General features: G+C 40.9%; 2 protein-coding genes across 4 annotated transcripts in view; both read right to left on the bottom strand.

The window, feature by feature from the left end:
* hipk1a (homeodomain interacting protein kinase 1a) overlaps positions 1-24492 on the bottom strand; it is a 69314-nt gene extending 44822 nt beyond the window's left edge. Inside the window, exons 1-14 of one of the 3 annotated variants that reach the window (XM_080763468.1) lie at positions 24156-24492; positions 22567-23312; positions 21856-22229; positions 21140-21263; positions 20608-20709; positions 20398-20484; positions 19787-19968; positions 17975-18125; positions 17070-17277; positions 16547-16665; positions 15365-15516; positions 14641-14790; positions 14169-14339; positions 13872-14065 (exon numbers count right to left, since the gene is read on the bottom strand). In XM_080763468.1, coding sequence (XP_080619594.1) covers positions 13872-14065; positions 14169-14339; positions 14641-14790; positions 15365-15516; positions 16547-16665; positions 17070-17277; positions 17975-18125; positions 19787-19968; positions 20398-20484; positions 20608-20709; positions 21140-21263; positions 21856-22229; positions 22567-23312; positions 24156-24195 — 2800 coding nt within the window. In that variant the 5' untranslated portion in view covers positions 24196-24492. Of the gene's footprint in view, positions 1-13871; positions 14066-14168; positions 14340-14640; positions 14791-15364; positions 15517-16546; positions 16666-17069; positions 17278-17974; positions 18126-19786; positions 19969-20397; positions 20485-20607; positions 20728-21139; positions 21264-21855; positions 22230-22566; positions 23313-24155 lie in introns of all 3 variants that reach the window. The other 2 variants (XM_080763467.1, XM_080763466.1) reach the window with 2 other exon arrangements.
* LOC308315474 (uncharacterized protein) lies at positions 6086-12185 on the bottom strand. Its single transcript, XM_080763469.1, has 4 exons — positions 9735-12185; positions 9474-9606; positions 8255-8497; positions 6086-7923 (listed from the first exon to the last, which is right to left on the bottom strand). The coding sequence occupies exons 1-4, from the start codon at positions 10331-10333 to the stop codon at positions 7405-7407; spliced, it is 1494 nt and encodes a 497-aa protein (XP_080619595.1). The 5' UTR covers positions 10334-12185; the 3' UTR covers positions 6086-7404.
* Positions 24493-24616: the final 124 nt, after the last annotated feature.

Below are 24616 nucleotides of genomic sequence, written 5' to 3' on the forward strand. Positions count from 1 at the left end.
ATAGCCCATATCGTACGGCATACTATAGCGCGCAGTTTTTCATCATTTTTGAGGATTTGAAAAAAATGAAAAATGAAAAAAACGGTGGGTTATAGCCCATGTTTTTTGAAATTTTGAAAAAAAAAGTTAGCCTCGTTTCTCATCATTTTGGACCGTGGGCTATAGCCCATATCGTACGGCATACTATGGCACGCCGTTTTTCATCATTTTTGAGGATTTGAAAAAAATGAAAAAATGAAAAAAACGGTGGGTTATAGCCCATGTTTTTTGAAATTTTGAAAAAAAAAGTTAGCCTCGTTTCTCATCATTTTGGACCGTGGGCTATAGCCCATATCGTACGGCATACTATGGCACGCCGTTTTTCATCATTTTTGAGGATTTGAAAAAAATGAAAAATGAAAAAAACGGTGGGTTATAGCCCATGTTTTTTGAAATTTTGAAAAAAAAAAGTTAGCCTCGTTTCTCATCATTTTGGACCGTGGGCTATAGCCCATATCGTACGGCATACTATAGCGCGCAGTTTTTCATCATTTTTGAGGATTTGAAAAAAATGAAAAATGAAAAAAACGGTGGGTTATAGCCCATGCTTTTTGAAATTTTGAAAAAAAAAAGTTAGCCTCGTTTCTCATCATTTTGGACCGTGGGCTATAGCCCATATCGTACGGCATACTATGGCACGCCGTTTTTCATCATTTTTGAGGATTTGAAAAAAATGAAAAATGAAGAAAACGGTGGGTTATAGCCCATGTTTTTTGAAATTTTGAAAAAAAAAGTTAGCCTCGTTTCTCATCATTTTGGACCGTGGGCTATAGCCCATATCGTACGGCATACTATGGCACGCCGTTTTTCATCATTTTTGAGGATTTGAAAAAAATGAAAAATGAAAAAAACGGTGGGTTATAGCCCATGTTTTTTGAAATTTTGAAAAAAAAAGTTAGCCTCGTTTCTCATCATTTTGGACCGTGGGCTATAGCCCATATCGTACGGCATACTATAGCGCGCAGTTTTTCATCGTTTTTGAGGATTTGAAAAAAATTAAAAATGAAAAAAACGGTGGGTTATATCCCATGTTTTTTGAAATTTTGAAAAAAAAAGTTAGCCTCGTTTCTCATCATTTTGGACCGTGGGCTATAGCCCATATCGTACGGCATACTATGGCACGCCGTTTTTCATCATTTTTGAGGATTTGAAAAAAATGAAAAATGAAAAAAACGGTGGGTTATAGCCCATGTTTTTTGAAATTTTGAAAAAAAAAAGTTAGCCTCGTTTCTCATCATTTTGGACCGTGGGCTATAGCCCATATCGTACGGCATACTATAGCGCGCAGTTTTTCATCATTTTTGAGGATTTGAAAAAAATGAAAAAATGAAAAAAACGGTGGGTTATAGCCCATGTTTTTTGAAATTTTGAAAAAAAAAGTTAGCCTCGTTTCTCATCATTTTGGACTGTGGGCTATAGCCCATATCGTACGGCATACTATAGCGCGCAGTTTTTCATCATTTTTGAGGATTTGAAAAAAATGAAAAATGAAAAAAACGGTGGGTTATAGCCCATGTTTTTGAAATTTTGGAAAAAAAAGTTAGCCTCGTTTCTCATCATTTTGGACCGTGGGCTATAGCCCATATCGTACGGCATACTATAGCGCGCAGTTTTTCATCATTTTTGAGGATTTGAAAAAAATGAAAAATGAAAAAAACGGTGGGTTATAGCCCATGTTTTTTGAAATTTTGAAAAAAAAAGTTAGCCTCGTTTCTCATCATTTTGGACCGTGGGCTATAGCCCATATCGTACGGCATACTATGGCACGCCGTTTTTCATCATTTTTGAGGATTTGAAAAAAATGAAAAAATGAAAAAAACGGTGGGTTATAGCCCATGTTTTTTGAAATTTTGAAAAAAAAAGTTAGCCTCGTTTCTCATCATTTTGGACCGTGGGCTATAGCCCATATCGTACGGCATACTATGGCACGCCGTTTTTCATCATTTTTGAGGATTTGAAAAAAATGAAAAATGAAAAAAACGGTGGGTTATAGCCCATGTTTTTTGAAATTTTGAAAAAAAAAAGTTAGCCTCGTTTCTCATCATTTTGGACCGTGGGCTATAGCCCATATCGTACGGCATACTATAGCGCGCAGTTTTTCATCATTTTTGAGGATTTGAAAAAAATGAAAAATGAAAAAAACGGTGGGTTATAGCCCATGCTTTTTGAAATTTTGAAAAAAAACGTTAGCCTCGTTTCTCATCATTTTGGACCGTGGGCTATAGCCCATATCGTACGGCATACTATGGCACGCCGTTTTTCATCATTTTTGAGGATTTGAAAAAAATGAAAAAATGAAGAAAACGGTGGGTTATAGCCCATGTTTTTTGAAATTTTGAAAAAAAAAGTTAGCCTCGTTTCTCATCATTTTGGACCGTGGGCTATAGCCCATATCGTACGGCATACTATGGCACGCCGTTTTTCATCATTTTTGAGGATTTGAAAAAAATGAAAAATGAAAAAAACGGTGGGTTATAGCCCATGTTTTTTGAAATTTTGAAAAAAAAAGTTAGCCTCGTTTCTCATCATTTTGGACCGTGGGCTATAGCCCATATCGTACGGCATACTATAGCGCGCAGTTTTTCATCGTTTTTGAGGATTTGAAAAAAATTAAAAATGAAAAAAACGGTGGGTTATAGCCCATGTTTTATGAAATTTTGAAAAAAAAAGTTAGCCTCGTTTCTCATCATTTTGGACCGTGGGCTATAGCCCATATCGTACGGCATACTATAGCGCGCAGTTTTTCATCATTTTTGAGGATTTGAAAAAAATGAAAAATGAAAAAAACGGTGGGTTATAGCCCATGTTTTTTGAAATTTTGAAAAAAAAAGTTAGCCTCGTTTCTCATCATTTTGGACCGTGGGCTATAGCCCATATCGTACGACATACTATAGCGCGCAGTTTTTCATCATTTTTGAGGATTTGAAAAAAATGAAAAATGAAAAAAACGGTGGGTTATAGCCCATGTTTTTTGAAATTTTGAAAAAAAAAGTTAGCCTCGTTTCTCATCATTTTGGACCGTGGGCTATAGCCCATATCGTACGGCATACTATAGCGCGCAGTTTTTCATCATTTTTGAGGATTTGAAAAAAATGAAAAATGAAAAAAACGGTGGGTTATAGCCCATGTTTTTAGAAAATTTGAAAAAAAAAGTTAGTCTCGTTTCTCATCATTTTGGACCGTGGGCTATAGCCCATATCGTACGGCATACTATGCCACGCCGCTTTTCATCATTTTTGAGGATTTGAAAAAAATGAAAAAATGAAATAAACGGTGGGTTATAGCCCATGTTTTTTGAAATTTTGAAAAAAAAAAGTTAGCCTCGTTTCTCATAATTTTGGACCGTGGGCTATAGCCCATATCGTACGGCATACTATGGCACGCAGTTTTTCATCATTTTTGAGGATTTGAAAAAAATGAAAAATGAAAAAAACGGTGGGTTATAGCCCATGTTTTTTGAAATTTTGAAAAAAAAAGTTAGCCTCGTTTCTCATCATTTTGGACCGTGGGCTATAGCCCATATCGTACGGCATACTATAGCGCGCAGTTTTTCATCATTTTTGAGGATTTGAAAAAAATGAAAAATGAAAAAAACGGTGGGTTATAGCCCATGTTTTTTGAAATTTTGAAAAAAAAAGTTAGCCTCGTTTCTCATAATTTTGGACCGTGGGCTATAGCCCATATCGTACGGCATACTATGGCACGCCGTTTTTCATCATTTTTGAGGATTTGAAAAAAATGAAAAAATAAAAAAAACGGTGGGTTATAGCCCATGTTTTTTGAAATTTTGAAAAAAAAAGTTAGCCTCGTTTCTTATCATTTTGGACCGTGGGCTATAGCCCATATCGTACGGCATACTATGGCACGCCGTTTTTCATCATTTTTGAGGATTTGAAAAAAATTTAAAAATGAAAAAAACGGTGGGTTATAGCCCATGTTTTTTGAAAATTTGAAACAAAAAGTTAGCCTCGTTTCTCATCATTTTGGACCGTGGGCTATAGCCCATATCGTACGGCATACTATGGCACGCCGTTTTTCATCATTTTTGAGCATTTGAAAAAAATGAAAAATGAAAAAAACGGTGGGTTATAGCCCATGTTTTTTGAAATTTTGAAAAAAAAAGTTAGCCTCGTTTCTCATCATTTTGGACCGTGGGCTATAGCCCATATCGTACGGCATACTATAGCGCGCAGTTTTTCATCATTTTTGAGGATTTGAAAAAAATGAAAAATGAAAAAAACGGTGGGTTATAGCCCATGTTTTTGAAATTTTGGAAAAAAAAGTTAGCCTCGTTTCTCATCATTTTGGACCGTGGGCTATAGCCCATATCGTACGGCATACTATAGCGCGCAGTTTTTCATCATTTTTGAGGATTTGAAAAAAATGAAAAATGAAAAAAACGGTGGGTTATAGCCCATGTTTTTTGAAATTTTGGAAAAAAAAGTTAGCCTCGTTTCTCATCATTTTGGACCGTGGGCTATAGCCCATATCGTACGGCATACTATGGCACGCCGTTTTTCATCATTTTTGAGGATTTTAAAAAAATGAAAAAATAAAAAAAACGGTGGGTTATAGCCCATGTTTTTTGAAATTTTGAAAAAAAAAGTTAGCCTCGTTTCTCATCATTTTGGACCGTGGGCTATAGCCCATATCGTACGGCATACTATGGCACGCCGTTTTTCATCATTTTTGAGGATTTGAAAAAAATGAAAAATGAAAAAAAAACGGTGGGTTATAGCCCATGTTTTTTGAAATTTTGAAAAAAGAAGTTAGCCTCGTTTCTCATCATTTTGGACCGTGGGCTATAGCCCATATCGTACGGCATACTATGGCACGCAGTTTTTCATCATTTTTGAGGATTTGAAAAAAATGAAAAATGAAAAAAACGGTGGGTTATAGCCCATGTTTTTTGAAATTTTGAAAAAAAAAAGTTAGCCTCGTTTCTCATCATTTTGGACCGTGGGCTATAGCCCATATCGTACGGCATACTATGGCACGCAGTTTTTCATCATTTTTGAGGATTTGAAAAAAATGAAAAATGAAAAAAACGGTGGGTTATAGCCCATGTTTTTTGAAATTTTGAAAAAAAAAGTTAGCCTCGTTTCTCATCATTTTGGACCGTGGGCTATAGCCCATATCGTACGGCATACTATAGCGCGCAGTTTTTCATCATTTTTGAGGATTTGAAAAAAATGAAAAATGAAAAAAACGGTGGGTTATAGCCCATGTTTTTTGAAATTTTGAAAAAAAAAGTTAGCCTCGTTTCTCATCATTTTGGACCGTGGGCTATAGCCCATATCGTACGGCATACTATGGCACGCCGTTTTTCATCATTTTTGAGGATTTGAAAAAAATGAAAAAATGAAAAAAACGGTGGGTTATAGCCCATGTTTTTTGAAATTTTGAAAAAAAAAGTTAGCCTCGTTTCTTATCATTTTGGACCGTGGGCTATAGCCCATATCGTACGGCATACTATGTCACGCCGTTTTTCATCATTTTTGAGGATTTGAAAAAAATGAAAAAATGAAAAAAACGGTGGGTTATAGCCCATGTTTTTTGAAAATTTGAAAGAAAAAGTTAGCCTCGTTTCTCATCATTTTGGACCGTGGGCTATAGCCCATATCGTACGGCATACTATGGCACGCCGTTTTTCATCATTTTTGAGCATTTGAAAAAAATGAAAAATGAAAAAAACGGTGGGTTATAGCCCATGTTTTTTGAAATTTTGAAAAAAAAAGTTAGCCTCGTTTCTCATCATTTTGGACCGTGGGTCCAACCGTGGGTACGGCATACTATAGCGCGCAGTTTTTCATCATTTTTGAAGATTTTTAAAAAATGACGAAATGACAAAAACGATGGGTTATAGCCCATGTTTTTTGAAATTTTGAGGCAGGCAGGCAAAGAGCTACTCATGTTATGTTATTATGTTATTATAACAGCTACTCATGTTATGTGCAATAATTTGTGCAGTTATGGAAACAGCTCTTTGTGTTTATGCAAGAAAATGTAACACATTTATTTATTTACATATTGTGTGCATGCACATTGTACTTTGATACATTTTGCGAAAATAAAGCAATTGAAAGAGAGAAGTTATCAAGTATCATTAATGTCGTAATTTTATCTACTGGCCCCTGGCCCCTTGCCATTTTTGTAATGTGGCCCACAGGTAAATCTATTTGAGTATCCCTATTATACTGTACCTGTACTTTCCTTCAAAATAAATGTACGTATTATGATAGACCAGTGGTTTTCCACCAGTGGTCCTTGAGAGGGTTCCAGGTGGTCCCCAGCTAAATGGAGAGTTTCTAATCAAATGAACCTGTACAGGTCCATTTGAGCGTGCAAACATAACCTAACATGCAAACTCCACACAGAAAGGCCCTTTCTCCAACCCCACCTCGGGTATGGGCACTGATGAGAGAACACGCCCCCAGCAGGAATCTAGCTGTGAGGCGACAGCACTACCGACTGTGCCACCGTGCCCCTAAGAATTGATATTTTTACCTGTTATCTCTCCTAATGGTACCAACATCAATACAGCATGGAAATGTGGATAGAATCTCATCCAATCAAATGACAAACAAAATATTTAGTTTTAGTTCTGTGGCTCAAATATGGCCTCGATACAAAAAGGGTTAAACTCCTGTGATAGACCAAACTACTCCAGAAAATGATGATAGTAAGTGAGAGCATACAACAAGATTGTTTCATTTGTGGGAAGGGCAGTAAAGTACCAGAACATCTGAACAGCCATGACTTGTACAGGTGAGGTAAGTCTCATACCTGTTTGTGTATGACAAATATCATAAATGCTGTTTTAAGCTCAAGCTCAGCTATTTTTCAATACCTAAAGTATAACAATGCTAAAAACACCAAAAGGGGTTCCTGCCCAGAATGGGTTAAGCACACTTAAGTAATTGACAAAATAAAAAAGAAAAAGAAAGTGAGGACACTAAAATGTCACTCAAATAATAGTGATTAATGATTGAATTGTGTGTTTGGCTTTGAGCATTGGAACATATGAATCAAAAGAATGTCTGTTTGCCTTTTAGGCTTCCTAATAAAATAAATCCCAGCCGATATGACAACTTAAATATACAGTGAAATTATTGACATGTAATATTTTTAGCCAATCCTATCAACAGCTACAATGTACATTCTGTCTCAACACAAACTAAATGCCATTGACAATGAATAGAGCATTTACGTCATGTGTCTGAGCATGTATGTCGGTGGCCACCCTTGGCCAATAAGGGACCACCATTCTTGATGATGTACGATGATTAGAGCGCCCCTCACTTGATGGGTGTGATTTTATGATCTACATATCAGCCTCTGTCTCAATCAGCATGTCTCAATTCATCACTGTTGAGCCCAGGCCTTCACCAGAGGTCCATATTGATAGTTGCTGAGTAAGCAGGCCACAGTCCACAGAGAGGTAATGCTTCCCATCAAGGAAACAGGGATGTCAGACTGGAAGAGCTTGCACAGTTTAATTCTTCCGATTATTCTCTCAACATGGACTCGAAGGTGTGCAATCTCCTGGGCTTTATTAACATCTCCTGCTGGCATCTGGCTCTGTTTTGAGAGGAAGGGTGGGCGATACAGTTGACCTGGGATACAGTCAACAATCAAAAATCCCTTGTCTGCCATCACAGCCATATCCTTTGTCAGCAGGTTTTGGAGGCCTGACTGCTTAAACAGCTCTTTGTCACTGATGGAGCCAGCATACAGGTCTGAGATGAAGGTGACTGCTCCATGAGGTGCCATGCCAATCAGGCCCTTCAGGGTGGAATGTGACTTGTAGGATGAGAACATCTCACTCTGAAGAGACAAGCTTTCTGGCTGTTGGCATCTCAGCTCTGTGCAGTCGATAATCACCTACAAAATGAAGTAACATCATAAATGATTTTTCTAGGTCAAAGTGATGCAGAGAAAACAGTTCTCAGGTTTTAACAATGTCTGGAGAGATACATTGATCTGCCCATGCTCACACAACATTAAGACTACGCTGCCCTTCCCAATGTATGAATCATACATTAATTAATTAATTAATCATTGTAAGCGCTTTGAGTAGGCACGTAGTGCATAGAAAAGCGCTATAAAAATGCAATTCATTATTATTATTATTACTGACAGCTACTGACCACCCTATGTGCGCTGTGGACCCCCTTTCCATCTAGTCTAGACTAATGCAAGTGATTGCGTTTACCTGTGTATCAGCGTATTTGCTCTCCCTGAACTCCCTCGGCAACACAGCCTGAACTTCCTCTTGGGACATCCACATTTTCAGTGAGCCCAGCAGAAAGTACAGGTAATATGTCCACGTTGTTATGATCCGGCTGACCGTTGATGGGTGGATCCCGAAACGATCTGCCAGGTCAACTTCTGTGGACCCCAAGGCCAGGTACATGAGGAAAAGGAAGAATTCATCCCACGGAAGCAGAGCATGTCTCTGAAAGAGAATGTACAAAACATAGACAATTATGTCTAGTGTGTTTTACACACTACACATACAACACACTACGTCTGGTTGGTACTCCACAGTCCCCTCTGGTAGTTGCGCTTGTTGCTCTGTCACCACTGTCCCTTCGACCTATGAACTGTTTCAGTGGTGCAAGTCCATTTATGATCTTAAAAATGAGACAAGCATCTGCAAAATGTTTAAATCTGTCAAAATTAAGTAACTTTTGAACTATAGCAATGGTGGTAACGTTTGGGCAAGTGTTCTTGATGTCTGTTTGTACAGTGATTTTAAAGTTGTCTGATTTGTCTGCGACCAGGCTGTGAAACAGTAGGTTATGTGTGAGACAATCATAGCATGCATGAAGAGTTTATCTGCATCTGTTGTTAGATACGGTCTTATGTGTCTGAAATTAGATACATTGAATTTTATTTTATTGGCTAAATGTTTAACATGTTTTTTAAATGTAAAGTTTGAGTCTAGTGTAATTCCTAGATATTTAAATTCTGATACAACCTGAATACTACTACCCTCGATGACAATGTCAGGGTCAATGCTTCCTGATAGTCAGTGTGGCATTCATATCTTCATTTTAATTATGACATCACATCAATTAATATTTCCAACATATTTTGGTTGTCAATATATTTTCTTTCACATCAGGATGCAAGGATCATTAGATTCAGACCAATAACCCACCTACTGTATCTCTCAGACTCCCTCCCCGTTCAGAGTTCTGAGTTTGAATGAATGTAGAATTATGTGCAGAATGTCATTTGCATACATATGTGAGAGTACTACAAATTATTTTATTTTTAAAAGATCCTCTCTCCCTCTCACACACCAGTGTTCCCCTCCCCTGTGCCAATGTTGGCCCCAGTTCTAGGTTGGCTACCCCTCTGGTATAGCGATTATACAGTAACGATTAGCACAGTACAAAATATTAAAACAGCCTGAGTAAACTTACCGAGTAAGTACATGGAATAAATATTTCTTCATTCCTCTGCTGGGCTCTCCGTGCCCGGGTGACTCGGATCATGTTGGCTGTGGATGGTTCAATCAGTTCCCAAAACACCACCAGGTGCTCATAGGTAGCAAATCTTGGACAAATTAGGATTGTAATTGTTTATAACCATGAGCAAGGTTACTTTCATGTAATGACATTTACATAAATAAATTTACACAATAAATAAATGAAATTGGTATGCTTTATGCAAGTTATTCTCACCTTGTGAAGTGTCTAGTCTGTGAGTCTGAGCCTTCAAATCGATGTAGTCCAAACCTACATTTCAGTGACAAGTCCTCCACTTGCTTCTTCAGTTGAGTGATTACATCCTTCATGTCATCCCTCTCACTCAATGCGAGGTCAACGGCGGCAGGTTCAGGGGGTGTGCAGTAGTCGTGGTCACAAGTCGTGGTCACTTCCATGACAGTTCCAGCAGCAGCTGCTGCACCATCCATCGCCATCTGATCTGGGCAGTTAGTAGGTCTTTCTCTCCTCTGCCAAACACTAACGCGTTGATGGACTTCATATTTATTCCACTCAAACAACACAGGCAAGGCCCCCTTTCTAATGCGATGAAGTCCACCTGGAGTCTCTATCACGTCTTCTTTCATGAAGTGCCTACTGCACATGTAGCACCGAGGAGTGACGGTGAAATTGTCTCTTCTAATGTTAACAATCCATTTAGCCCTTACTTCAGCATCTTCTGGGAAACGGTGAAAACTCAATGTTGTAAACCGAGCTGATGCAGTGCAAAGAGGCACTGAGCAATGCTCGGTAGAGCCCACTGACCTCCTCATCAACTTCACCGTGGTTTTCTTCATGTTAAAACTTAACTACCGGTAACTAACTAACTGACAAAACAAACGATGAAAACGAACGGTACGTACATTAACAACATAAACACAGACTTGGACAAAAAAAAGTACAAAAAAAACGAACAATTTAGCTTAGTTAACAGTATCGGAATAAAGCTATGATAATACTGAAGCAATTCTCCATCTGTTTTGCATAGACGCGGAAGTAAAGCGGAAGCCCCGGCCTGTGTACTTGGCTAGACTCCGCCCCTTACTAGACTTTGTGCAAGAGGAGAATAGCCCATGGTCCAAAATGATGAGAAACGAGGATAACTTTTTTTTTCAAAATTTCAAAAAACATGGGCTATAACCCATCGATTTTTTCATTTTTGTCAAATCATCAAAAATGATGAAAAACGGCGCGCTATAGTATGCCGTACGATATGGGCTATAGCCCATGGTCCAAAATGATGAGAAACGAGGATAACATTTTTTTCAAAATTTCAAAAAACATGGGCTATAACCCATCGTTTTTTATTTTTTTTTAAAATCCTCAAAAATGATGAAAAACGGCGTGCATAACACCCCATAGCCCCATTCAATTCCCATTCAGTGCAATGCAATTCATTGAGGGCTTATGTTAGGGAAAATAGCCAATAAGGAGTTTTTGCACAAAAAAAAACACCTGGACCTCTTTGGTGGGGACGTAACAACTACAAAGAAAGATAAGAAAGCATTCTAGCATGGAATTCTCCTTTAAACTAGAAAGCAGTTCCCTGCAGAAACTGCGTGGGCTCGCCCAAAGACGCAATGTATATAATGTACAGTAGAAAATGTATTAAAGCTGAAGGAAAAGTAAAAAAAATAATGTATAAAAATGTGTAAAAAGAATATGCATAAATAACTGCATAAAGCGGAATAAAGTATGTGGAAGTAGTATGATGCCCAAAAAGTGGCAGAATAAAGTAAGTAAAGTATTACTGTCTACTAATGATTTGTAATGTATGAATTTCATTTTTTTCAATTTTTCTTTTTTTAAAGTTTATTTTGTAGTTGGTAGTGCTGTCGCCTCACAGCTAGAAGGTCCTGGGTTCGATTCCCGCTGGGGACGCTGTGGGCACTGGCGGCGTGTTCCCTCCTCCGCGTCATCAGTGCCCATACCCGAGGCGGGGGTTGGCGAAAGGGCCTTTCTGTGTGGAGTTTGCATGTTCTCCCCGTGTCCCCTAGGGTAGATACCCTCACAAAAACATGCAGTAATCCTGGTCTCTAAAAAACTACCTCCCCCTGGCCAGCCGGGGCGCCTGATGGAGGGGAAAGGAACTGGTCGGAATAACGTGTCCCTTCCACGCGCTACGTCCGGCCGGGGAAATTCCCCTCTGTCAGGTGAAAAGAAGTAGCTTGGACTCCTCATGCATAGAAGGAGGCATGAGGTCAGTCCGCTGCCCCCCCAGGTTGGCAGAGGAAGTGTAGCGCCTAGGATTACATTAGATAATTGGCACTGGGTGAAAAGAAAACTGGGTTACAAAATCGTGGGATAAAAATTAAAAAACAAAAAAAAACTTTATTTTTTATAAACGTGCGTGCGCGCGCTTGCGAGAGCTGTGTAAAGGCCAGCCAATAGGAAGACAGGGTGTGTGTGTGCGTGCGTGCACTTGCGTGTGTCTAGCCTAATTGCACAAATAGCAGACCTACAAGCTCACAAGGTATCGCAGAGCAACTCATTGAGATCTTGTAACTTTAATGTCAAACGTGCGTGCGTGCGTGCGTGCGTGCGCTTGCGAGAGCTGTGTAAAGGCCAGCCAATAGGAAGACAGGGTGCGTGCGTGCGTGCGTGCGTGCGTGCATGCGTGCACTTGCGTGTGTCTAGCCTAATTGCACAAATAGCAGACCTACAAGCTCACAAGGTATCGCAGAGCAACTCATTGAGATCTTGTAACTTTAATGTCAGCCCTGTAATTAAGCCTCAGCTGTCTCAGCTGTGGAAGTAAAAAGACTTCCACTTCTATGCCAGTACTATGACTACAATGATACTACATGATTACAATGGTTCTGAATGGGGGAAAACTATGCCCGAACAAATTGCTCTATCGCAAAAAGTAAAAGTCGAATGCAAATATTTTTTTCTCTGTGAGTGGCCTGAGATATTGACGTATACCATGTGCGATTGTGGTGTTGGTACAATCGAAAATGTGGTTATAAGAGCGAGTTAAGAATTGTCTGCGCGATAATATCCTCGTAAGAATTATACAATGGAGGTCAATGGGCAACTTGACAGTATTTGTGTCACTTAAAAGGCCGTAGTTCACATTCTGTATGTCTCTGTGCTTTGGTGGTCACATTGTGTGAAAGAGGACATGTGTGGCTACAAAATGACCAATGAACATGCGTGTAAAATGAATATTTTGGCCGGGACGACAATTTGTTTGGTAAATTTTCAAGGAAAGAATTTCAGTTTCTACACTCTAGTCAAAGAAGCCCGCACTCTAAGTTGGCACTAATTAGGCGAAACGACCTTCAATTGAACTGCGATGTCGGAGAACCACGAAAACGTCCAGAGTCGTGTGAGCTTTCTAAAGTTTAAATCACGTTTCTACGACAAAGTATGCCAGAGTAATGAGGCTGCAAAAGTGAGGTTGATTTAGAGATAAATCCCATACAGGAAAAAACTATAAATAAAGTTAAATATTTTAAAAAGTATAAACTTTTTCAAAACAACTTTTTCACCAATGAAAGTTCAAAGATAGATGAACATTATAAAGTTTAAATGAAGTTTCAAAGTGAAAGTATGACGGAGTAATAAGAGCTCAAAAAAGTTAACTGTGAAAAATGGGACCTTTCTTCCATCGACTCTCATTATAAAGAATGTAAAAAAAAGTTAAAAAGTATAAAAAGTATAAAACTTTGTAAAAATAAAAATGCAAGCAAGCATAACTGCAAAGAGCTGAACAGTTTGAAGTTTGAACTAAAATTCTAGCATAAAGTATGTGGAAGTAGTAGGAAACCGAAAAAAAGGGCGGAAATTGGAATAATAAATATAAACTGGCCATAACTAGTGTGTGCCCACAATAACTCAGAAACTACAAAACATTTCAAAGTAAGTTCCAGCATGGGTGCCCACAGTAAGCGGAATTATAGTGATATATGTGAATGGAGTTTCTAGGTGAAAGTGACTTTTTGACGTGCCATAGAGCTGCCATTGAGCCCCATTATAAATGTATCAAATTTGAAAGCACTACAGTATATTTCAAAAACTATGAAACATTTCAAAGATTCCTTTTCAGGCAAACATGTCCACTACCAAGGTTTTTGTAAAATGTATCAATATTAAGAAATAACTTTGTGGTAACATGTACACAGTTCCTAAATAAAGAATTGCAAAAACATAATACAGAGATACTGTACATAGTTTCTTCCCCACAGCAACAATATTATAATAAGACTGATGGCTAATAGTTCTAAAAGGAGGCCAATTTCCCTCGGGAGAGTCGAATGAATCATAAGTGCCATGTGCAACTCTTCCAAATAAGTGATCACTAGGCAGCACAGTGGCCACGTGGTACTGTACCTGGATCTGCAGGGGCTTTATGGGCTGAGCCCTCCCCAGCCTGACTCTTCACAGAAGGCATAATGATGGCCATACATTTGGGTTGCTGCGAGCTGGCCTTGGGGCTCCGAGGGCTGCTGGTGGACGAGTCAGAGTCGTGGGAGTCGTGTACTGTCACACAACTGATCACGTTGGCCCGCTGGCTCGTCCCTGAGCTGGGAGGAAGAAATATTGAGACCAAATATAAAATATATATATATATATTTTTTTAACTTCCTATACATTTTTATTTAGGCTTTTAGATCCAAGTAACCTCACCAGGCACTGGGGTATTTCCTGTCGTCCTCGTCCTCAGAATCGCTGTGGATGGTGATGATGCTGACCGCAGGACTAGGAGTGTCGGAGATGACGATTGGCTGAGACTGGTCCCCAGTGCAGGCAGGGGAGTTGTGGAGAACGGAGGGAACCGACTGCAGCAGAGACACTGGCCTAAACCAGGGCAGAGGCGCATCACTCACCCTTAATACACACGCATACATAAGTACAGGTATATATGCAAAATAACCCTTTTAGGCCTGACGTCGAAATAAAAAAAACCTACAAGCTCGTAGCGCGCCACTCGGTGGCGCGCTATATGAGCTTGTAGATCTGCTATTTTTCAATAGTTAAAGTATAACATAATGCTTAGTTAAAACACCAAAATGGGAATGGGATAATATTATAGGCTTCAAGTTACTTTGAGAACAGACATATAATAAGATATGCGGATGTGGATTTATGTCTGATATACCTGACTCGGCTGTCGGCATGCCGAGCCTTAGATCTCTTGCCCTGTTGGGATCTAGAATAAGCCACTCCTGAGTTGTGGTTCTGGGAGGAGCCGTGGTGTCGCCCCAGGTCTTGCTGGTTGAGGCCATCATACTGGCTGCCATGTCGACCCCTGGCAAGATTTAAATCATAGAGTCATATAAGCTACAGTAGGACAACATGTTACCCGTGTGGATCATTGAAAAATCAACCTCATTTTTATCGCCATGTAATATTCACTTTCTGTGTAGATCAGGTGGGCCCAAAAGGTAGATCGCGATCTACCAGTAGATCACATGACATGACCCTAAGCAATATATGAATTTAAAAAGGAAAAAACTAAAGGAATCTGCCACTTGAATTAAGGTGACTTCATTGATTGACATCAAATAGGTCCTGTCAGCTCAAACAAAACACAACAGTACCAATTCCAATTTTGAGTGTGTTTGTCTTATATGTAACGCCAGCACCGCTATTCAGAAGCCCCTTCTGGTACATTTTTAAACTATTCAGCAATGGGATAATTCTTTTGGTGGGTAGATCTTGTTTTGCTGGTCATTTTTAAAGTAGCTCTCAAGTCAAAAAAGTGTGGGCACCCCTGGTGTAGATAAACTTATGACGGAGAATTAAGTGCACGAAAGAAAAACACTGTTCGTGTGTAAGGACCTTTGGACACGGGACAAAGACACTGAAGAGGCAGAGCTCACCTCCAGTTGGACGTCTGTTGGTTGTCAGAGAGCGGGGCTCCCATGGGCGAGTCAGGAACCACAGCCTGGCTAGTGTTGTGGATGGCCATGCCTGGCATCTGCTGCCACGTGGAGGGAATGAGAATCTGCTGGGTGCCCGTTGGCCAGCCCTGCTGTACACGCACACACACACGCACACGCACAGGCACACACGCACGCGTCGCACGCACGCACGCACGCACACACACACACACACACACACACACACACACACACACACACACACGCATGCACGCACGCACACACACACGCAAGCAAAACATTTCTCAAAACTTTGCAGGCCAGCACTTCAGCAGTGACAGGGCAAGACGTCTGCAATACAGTAGATGCAGCAGTACAAATGATGCCTTGTTCTGAGAAAAGGCCTCAAGCACAAATTACAAAATGGAGAGAGAAGTTTCTTCCAGATTAATGTTTACAGACAAGCTTGCATTTGCACGATGGTCCACCGTCCATCTGACATACTTGACAGCCATGAAAACCTCTCCAGCATGCAGCCACAAACAGCAACAATATAATAAAATTATTAAATATAAAGAAATAATTATAACCGGGCACTACCGATGATGGATTAAACAAAAGATGTAAATGACATCACGTGGCCAATACATAAAACTCACTAATCAAAATCATTACCCATTCAATGGAAGTGCATTTTACTGCCCACTGCCCAGGAGAAAGGTCAAGAGATTTGCAACCCTGATTTATAATTTCGATCTACAAACGGAGCATAGATCATTTTGAATCTGCTCTGAAGAAGGCTGTTTTGCGAAAATGCGTTAGTGTTCTCAAATTGCATCTGAGCCACTAGTTCCCCACTTTGGTGGTTTGAGTTAAGGAGCATAGATAACGTTTGAGATAACAATAAGGAAGACACCAAGGTTACAAGGCTGGTCTCCTACGCTGTAATGACATTCACTGATACACAATTTAACATCGCATTCCGTGATGCGCTGGACAGATTATAGAGCGCCAAAACACAACCTGCCCAGAATGGAAAAAACACAGTGGCCAGTGGCCAAAAGACAAATCGCTGTCTGCCTTCGTAAAAAATGTACGGTTTGTGTGTGTGTGTCTCACTCAGATCGCACTTGCACTCTCTACATGTGAGCGTGCCGAAGATGCTCACGTAGTGGATCCTACCTGTGTCAACATGCTGGGCTGAATGTGCAAAGGTTGGGAGGACTGGTTCTGAGGTATTAAGGGGACCGAGTTATCCATCCTCACTGGATAACCCGAGTGCTTGTTGGACGCCTGTATACCTGCAAGGAATAAATATAGGCAAATGATGTTCAGTTACAATGTACTTATTGTGTACAGCACAGAATGAATACAGAATGTGTGACTCTTTATAAACTCGAAAGAGAAATAATGAATTCCTCAATCGTAGGTGTAGCGTGTAGTAACACATTCTAGATTATGCTAACCTGAGAAATGTTTTTGTATAATTAACTAAAGATTTCTTCAAAATCCTGACAGTTTTCTGAAAGAGCTATGTTTCTATGTCAGTCGTTCTTCGATTTAAAAAAAAATAGCAGACCTACGAGCTTGTAGATCTGCTATTTTTCAATAGCTAAAGCATAACACCAAAAGGGGTTCCCGCCCCAAAATGGGATAAACAACAATACACCAAAGGCGGGGGGGGGGGGGGGGGGGGTCTCCTCACCCTGGATGGTGGGCGGGCATACGATCAGTGTCTGTTGGAAGGGTTCCGTCTGAGTGCAGAGCTGGGTGGGCCTTGTCTGCAGGGGCACACTCTGCTGGGCGAGGCCAGGGATGTTTATGGTGGCCTGCTGGTACAGGTTGCCAGGTTGGTAGTTCAACAGCGGGACGTTACTGCTCAGGGACAGAGACTGGCCACCTGTAGAGGCCATCTGGAACAAGCAAGCAATAAAAACAAAAAGCACCACGGTGAGGGTCGGAAAGGAGGCATTGCCCCCTCAGTTATAACCTCCCAGTTTAAGAACAGCCTAAACCAGAATTGAGCTATAGTTTAGTCTCCAGTATACTTCAATGGAACAGAGGAGAGATATAGAGAACACATCACTTCAGTTCAACCGTGCTTGCTTTTCGTGGTTGTAACTGCATTGCAACTGGGCTCTGTCCGAAATCACATAATAACATACCATTTAGTACGCCAAATTACTTAGTAGTAGCTTAGTAACTACTAAATAAGGGGTTAGGGTTACTTCATCAGGATGCCTGATGAAGGTCTGACGACCGAAACGTTGCTCGATAAAATCTAAACTCAAGTGAAGACAGTGTGCGGGATTCTTTTCCAATGTTTTGAATATAAAATGGAAGATTTTCTGAAAACTGGATTTAGAGGATTTCTTTTTAAATCGTCGCCTAAATGGGTTAACCAGAGTCAGATAATAAATAATTGCAGCTGTTTCTACAGTAAGGTTGATACCAGATTACTGTATACTGTGATTGATGCCTGTAAATATGAGTAACATTGGCATGAGATGAGATTTTTTTATTCACGTGATTAATTTCAATGGATACAAATGGAACACAAAATAAAAAATTAAGACAAGTTGAGAAAACGTATGGGAGGAAGTAACTCACCTGGTTGTGCTGGTTTAGTTGGCTACTAAATGTTACAGTGAGGTTGGCGGCTGCACTGGGCGTGTTGCTGCTAGCAAAGATGTTTTTCCCATTCTCAAAGGCGCTGCATCTGCGTTTGCATATGTCCATGTTTTGGAAGCAGGACTTCACACTGTGAAGGGAGTACAAATAAATCAATATTAGTATATTTCTTTTATCTGACCCATTCTGTATGTCAGCTATCCTAGCAGCTCTAAACCCTGATGCTAAATCCAGGAGGCCGCGTGCGAGGTGATGTAGAAATGTCGGAGGTACCGAAAGTAGGTGGGACGAGGTTTTACGATTCTGTCGGAACATAATGACGTTCAGCACGGCGACTCGCTCACTTTAGCTCGCTCGGCAGTGCCTCTCGTGGCTCACGTCTGCTTCAGACAGCACGCTGCCGTCGCCTCGGCCGAAAACAAGCGCTTCCTTTAGGCCTGACGTCGACATTTTAAAATATGTCTTTACTTCTAAATCATGACAATTTTCTGAAAAACCTCATGTTTCTATAGCAGTGGTTCTCAAACAGTTTCATGTCAAGGACCCCCAAAACTATATGTATTTGGCCGCTGTTACGACTGTGGTCGTATTCTGTGATGTGGTTGTATTCTGTGATGTGGTCCTATACTGTGACATGACTTTCTGCCCTGGTATGAAGTGGTACGCGCGCCCTGAGCAGCGCCCTGTGCATCGCCCTGTGCATCGCCCCGATGGAGATGGCACCGTGAGCCTGGGCGTGACGGAGAGGATGCAGAGCGCGGTGGACAGCCGTGATTGGTGGAGAAGGCCTGAGTCCACACAAGACATCTCAGTGGCTAACGAGGGTGGCATTTCCCCTACTTAAGAGAGGAGCAGAGGAGAGTGCGGCACGCAGGGGACAGACCTGTCTTCCTCGGCTCCCAACCGGCCACCGCCCTTCCTTATAGTTATGTTTTGTTAATATGAGTTTTGTTTGAGTTGTTGTCCAAACCTGAATAAGGGATTCTGAGTTTCGTTGCCTGTTAAAGTTCTGTTTAAAGTTAAGGAGGTAAGCTCATGTGTTTTGTTTCGTTAGGGAAGATACTTTTGTTTCTAGTTCTTTTCTTATTTAAACTATCAGTTGCCTTAAACCCCTTTACCCCTTTTGTAAATATCATTTTCGTTAATAAATATATATTTGCTTTTTCAACCCTTGTTTGAGTGGCTGCTTGGGAGTTGGGGAAGGCGGGAGCGTCATATTTCATGTTGTGTATCAGACCCCTAGACTGGTGCATAACATGAATTGGGGGCTAGCCAAACCATTTTTTTCCGCGTGATGTTTGGTAAGGTATTTATTTTTTGTCTCTGGTTGGCAGTTTTGACAGTTGTAAGTATGGAATTTAAAATTGATGATTTCGTGGCAAACCCTTCTTGGAGTAAAATTGAGAAATGTAAAAAATCAGAGCTGTTAGTGGTGGCAACTCGCTATGATTTAAGTGTGTCTATCTATGCCCCAAAGGCTGCGCTCCGACATGAGGTGTGTGCAAAACTGACGGAGATGGGCGTTCTACCTGCGGCTGGACACAGTGAGAAGGGAGAGGAGGCTCCGCCAGGAGACGTTGCTGGGACCCCCAGGGACCCCCCCAGAAGCAAATATTTTCACGAATCTTTTAAAAATAGGAGACCTACAAGCTCGTAGCGTGCCACTCGGTGGCGCGCTATGAGCTTGTAGATCTGCTATTTTTAAATAGCTAAATTATAACATAATGTTTCAAATCTACGCAAACAATAATAGCCTACTGTATAGCAGGTGGGTACAGCTGCTATACTTACTGTGAGCTGTGAGGGAAGTGCAGCAGGTGGGTCATAGTGACAAAGGGGTGGTTGAGGGTCTTCATAGGTGTGACGCGTTTTTCTGCGTCCAGTGTTAGCATTTTCTTTAGGAGGTCAATGAACTCTCGTCGGTCAGCCTTCTCTGCCAAGATGTCAGTCCCCTCTAGGCTGGTCATGTTAACCTACATATACACAGTATACCATTAACAAACACAACGCAATGCTGTGGAAGTGTGGATCATAAAATAGGAGATAATACTTATTGTTATTGTGCGATAGGTGCTGGTATCACAAGCAATACTGACTCATTCAACGCTTCATATAATTGTCTGTTAACGCATTATACTGTAATAGCATGTAACCTCCCATGAAAGCACTAAAACAACTGGACAAGTGACGATAATTGTGTTCATTTTGCAGTCAATTAGTAGTTAGTAGTACTCATGTCATATACTGCACTGTCATATACTTGAAAATACTTCCCACAAAATGAGGCGTAAATCAACCTACACTACAGTATAAATAATATAACATGAAGCAGCAACAACACTGTATTGAAGTTGAACTCAATGACAGGAATTCTCTCTGAAAATGAACAATAGACTTCTCACCTGCATCATATCATCAAGACAGTTGAAGATGTACTTTCTTGCCTCTTTTGACTTAATCCCCATCTCTGCCTCATGCTCTGCAGGTGTCTGCAGAGAAATAAACACTGGGTCTTACCGTCTTAGTATAATTGTGGACTTGCAGTATATCATAATTATTGGAGCGATAAAGCTATGATTACTGCGTTGACTAATCCCAGCAGGACAACCCACTTTCAGTCTCCAGAGAGGGTAGCTTGAGTCAGGGCCTCTGTTGAAGAAGCGGCTGGTCTTTGTTCCCGCACTCAGCAAGTATTCTGCAGGAAGGCCCTGGGTCTGGGAAATGTAGCGAATCTAACCATGCCGACAAACACAAGAAGAAAAATTAGCAACTTTTGGCATTTTAAAAATGGTTGCAATTTGACTATCTAACCTGGTAGATGCCAGTTTTGGAGTTTAAATGGCTAGTTTGTGAAAGGGAATTATTAAAAGGCAATTCATGCGCTAAACTTCCCTACCTAAGCGAAAACATCCTAAACTTATTTTAGGACATGCATGGGGTTTTCAATCCAGCTGGCAGAGAGGAAAGATTTCAACTGATCTGATTACATGTTTAAACAACAATGTACAAAATAACATCTTACTGTACTAAGACAATTATATCTTATCCAGTCTAATGTGAGCCAAGTTATTATTATATTATCAACTGGACATTTACAGCCGCCCTGACTATTTAGATAGAGATAGTTTTGTGTGTGTGTCTGACCTGATCATACTCTGATGCACCAGGATAGAGGGGCCACCCCAAAAACAGTTCAGCAATGACACAGCCCAAAGACCACATGTCGATAGCTTCGCAGAAAGGAAGACCCAGAATGATCTCTGGCGCCCTGCCAAAAAAACATCACCTTAATTACAGTCTCTTGACCTCTGTGGTACAGATTCAAGTAGAATTCCATGCTAGAAGGCTTTCTTACCTTTCTTTGTAGTTGTTACGTCCCCACCAAAGAGGTCCAGGTGTTTTTTTGTGCAAAAACTCCTTATTGGCTATTTCCCCTACCATAAGCCCTCAATGAATTGCATAGAATTGAATGGGGCTATGGGGTGTTGTGCTAATTCGCTTATTTCCATCGAAATAAGTAGTAAAGTAGTATGCCGCTTGGAATATTATTTACATTATGAAGAGGGGATATATACAAAAAAAAAAGTTTTGAGTGATGGAAATAAGCGAATTAGCACAACACCCCATAGCCCCATTCAATTCAATACAATTCATTTAGGGTTTATGGTAGGGGAAATAGCCAATAAGGAGGTTTTGCACAAAATAATACCTGGACCTCTTTGTTGGGGACGTAACAACTACAAATAAAGATAAGAAAGCCTTCTAGCATGGAATTCTCCTTTAAGTCAATTTAACAGCTAGATCAGTCCATCGAAAACACAGCGACAGGCTCGCATTTATTGGACCTATACGTCATCTACCTGTAGTAGCGTGACTGAAGATAGGTGGAACAAACTGCTTTAGACACATGGCTGGCTGAGCCGAAGTCAATGACTTTCACTCTGTATGGCTGCCTCAGAGGATCCACCAGCATAATATTCTCGGGTTTCAGGTCGGCGTGGATCAGCCCCAGGCTTTTCAGCTTCATCAGCGCCGTGGCCACCTGCTGCAGAACGGGCCGGATGGACTTGAGGAGGAGAGGGCTAAACTTGCTGTGCTTCAGGAAGTCGTATAGGTTCTGCTCCAGCATCTCGAACACGAGGCAGGTGTGGTTCTTGTGCTGGAAACACTCGTACGATCGTACAAAGTTGAACTCGTCTGCATTCTCTGTGCTCAGTCTGCTAAGGATGCTCACCTGTGAGAAGGAGAAAGAAAGGCAAAAAGTACTGTATAATAACCCATTTAGGCCTGACCTCGAAATTTAAAAAAATATTCTTCTAAATCCTCCAGTTTTCTGAAATAAATATTTGTAGATCTGCTATTTTTATTTTTCAATAGCTAAATTATAACATAATGTTTAAAACACCAAAAGGGGTTCCAAAATGGAATAAGATAGATAGATGTTATTGTATCTTTTACAGTGTTTTTAGTATACTCATATTTATAGAGAGAGAGAGCACTCAGCACACCCGTTTTTGCACCTGAATTGCGAGCAAAAGCGCTGGCATTCCTCCAAAGCGAAGAGTACTCACTTCAATTTGACCTTGCCGGGCGTACGAGGGATGGTTCTTCAATATTTTAATTGCCACGATCTCGTTTGTGCCACGCTTCCAGCATTTGGCCACCTGACCAAAGGTCCCGCGACCCAGGAACTCGAGCACTTCATAGGTGTTGGACACCGAACACAGAATCTCATGCTGCACCAGCTGATAGTCCCCCTCGCTGTGGGAGTTGCTGCTCTTAGTGGTAGAAGTGGAATGTGCTATGGACTGGGCCGTGGTGGTGGTGGCCCCTCCACCTCCGGCACGGTGTGAGACCACAGGAGCCGAGAGCTCCTCCAGTATTTGGACACTGTCGCTGCTGTCCACCTCCTCGCTTTTCCGCTTCAGGCTGTACTGCTTGTGGTGGAGCTGGTCGCAGAGCTGAGAGGACGACTCTGCGTCCTTGACCCGGCGACTGGAGGAAGAGGACGAGGAGGACGAGGAGGGCGGTCCACGAACACTGCCTGTGCTGTCCGCTGCCCGCACCACCGTTTGCTCACGGGAGCCTGCGGTCGATGGCGGTGGGTGCACCTGGCTAGTGTTGTACGTCATGTTACAGTTGGATCCGGAGGCGGAGGGCACGGACCCCTCATTAGGGCTCTGCTGATAGTAACCATTGTCTCCCAGCTGGTTGCTCCCCTCCCATGCAGGGTTCTCGACCTTGAGCCTCTTTGAACGAGAGTAGGCACTGGAGGACACCGAGGGAGACGAGAACACCTGCAGCTGAGAGGCCATGTCTATGGACACATTTCAGGATAATGAATTAAGCTTCAGGCTGAAGGAGATATCAACAGTTGTGAATTGTGAGGTTGTTATTCACTAGACATGCAGTGATATAATTATCTCATGAAATCAAACAGATCCCAACACTACCAGAGCTATCCAACCATGTTGCTATCCAACCAGACAGACAGACAGACAGACAGACAGACAGACAGACAGCACATGGGTGGGCAGATAAACAGACAGACCTTTTTTTATTTGGAGGGGAATTCAGTTGTTGTCACAGCAGCACCGCTTTTTTGATTGATTGAAGTATTTATTTAACAGTTTGCAGAATTACAGTAGCTACATTTCAAGCACAACTCAATACAAAAACTGTTAACAGTGAGTGCACAACCCAATAAAGCACTTAACACTTGTTTTCACTTGTTCAATTCATCATAACATTTAGAAACGTACAAATATACACCAAAGGGAAGGAAATCATCATAAAGGAGGTAAAAATGGAAAAGAAAACATATACAGCGAGGGGAAAAAGGAGTGGATGGGGGATTCAGATTTTACGGGGCTGCAGTTAAAGGATGAATCATGAACATCCAGACCAGTAGCCAATTAGTCATTACTTATTCTGTAGGCTACTTGTCCTCTATCCTATACCTTGAAAGGCATAGAGGACAATTAGGCCTACAGAATAAGTAATTGCCTACTGGATAACACTAGTTAAAATAGGAGTATCCTAAAATACAATATAAAAGACACTATAAACTGGCTAGCGCGCGGTGGTTAATAGCTCAACTGCATTTTTATGTAAACGTTAATGAGTTCCAAACAGACTTATTACTCCTATTCGTGAATACCTGAATTTATTGATCGAATATGCTGTTGCAGATCTTCCATTTAAGGCCTCTTCATCTTCACGACCAGTCTGTTGCGTTGCTGCTGCTGATCAGCTCAGCTGAGCTATAGCTCTTCTCCTGTACATGAGAAGTATATAGCTAATAGTTAGCTATAGCCGTAAATAATATTCCAGTTACTGTACATGCAGTTAAATGATGAATCGGAAATAGCTTATATGACTGATAGGCTAAATTAAAAATCTACTTATTGTCAATCACGATATCAAATATAATCAAAACGAACACTGCACGCCTCCAAGATAGACCATCTTCTACAAATCACGAACCATACACAGTAGAGTACAGTACTTCCTCCTACCCATCGTATTTTAATTTTTTGTTTACAGTTGTTACACCCAAATGGGTTACTTATTGAATTATGTTACTCCAGAGGTAGCAGTGGCGCAGCACGATCGCATTGC

The sequence above is a fragment of the Protomyctophum bolini genome (assembly GCF_963924005.1).
Source record: "Protomyctophum bolini genome assembly, chromosome: 5".
Taxonomy (NCBI): domain Eukaryota; kingdom Metazoa; phylum Chordata; class Actinopteri; order Myctophiformes; family Myctophidae; genus Protomyctophum; species Protomyctophum bolini.

Excerpts from the sequence above, each read along its gene's own strand:
- LOC308315474 (XM_080763469.1), bottom strand. The coding sequence starts at position 10,333 with ATGAAGAAAACCACGGTGAAGTTGATGAGGAGGTCAGTGGGCTCTACC. Across the intron at positions 9,607-9,734 it reads CAGACTAGACACTTCACAAG|ATTTGCTACCTATGAGCACC; the intron begins GTGAGAATAACT and ends AATTTGTCCAAG. Across the intron at positions 7,924-8,254 it reads GCAAATACGCTGATACACAG|GTGATTATCGACTGCACAGA; the intron begins GTAAACGCAATC and ends TTCATTTTGTAG.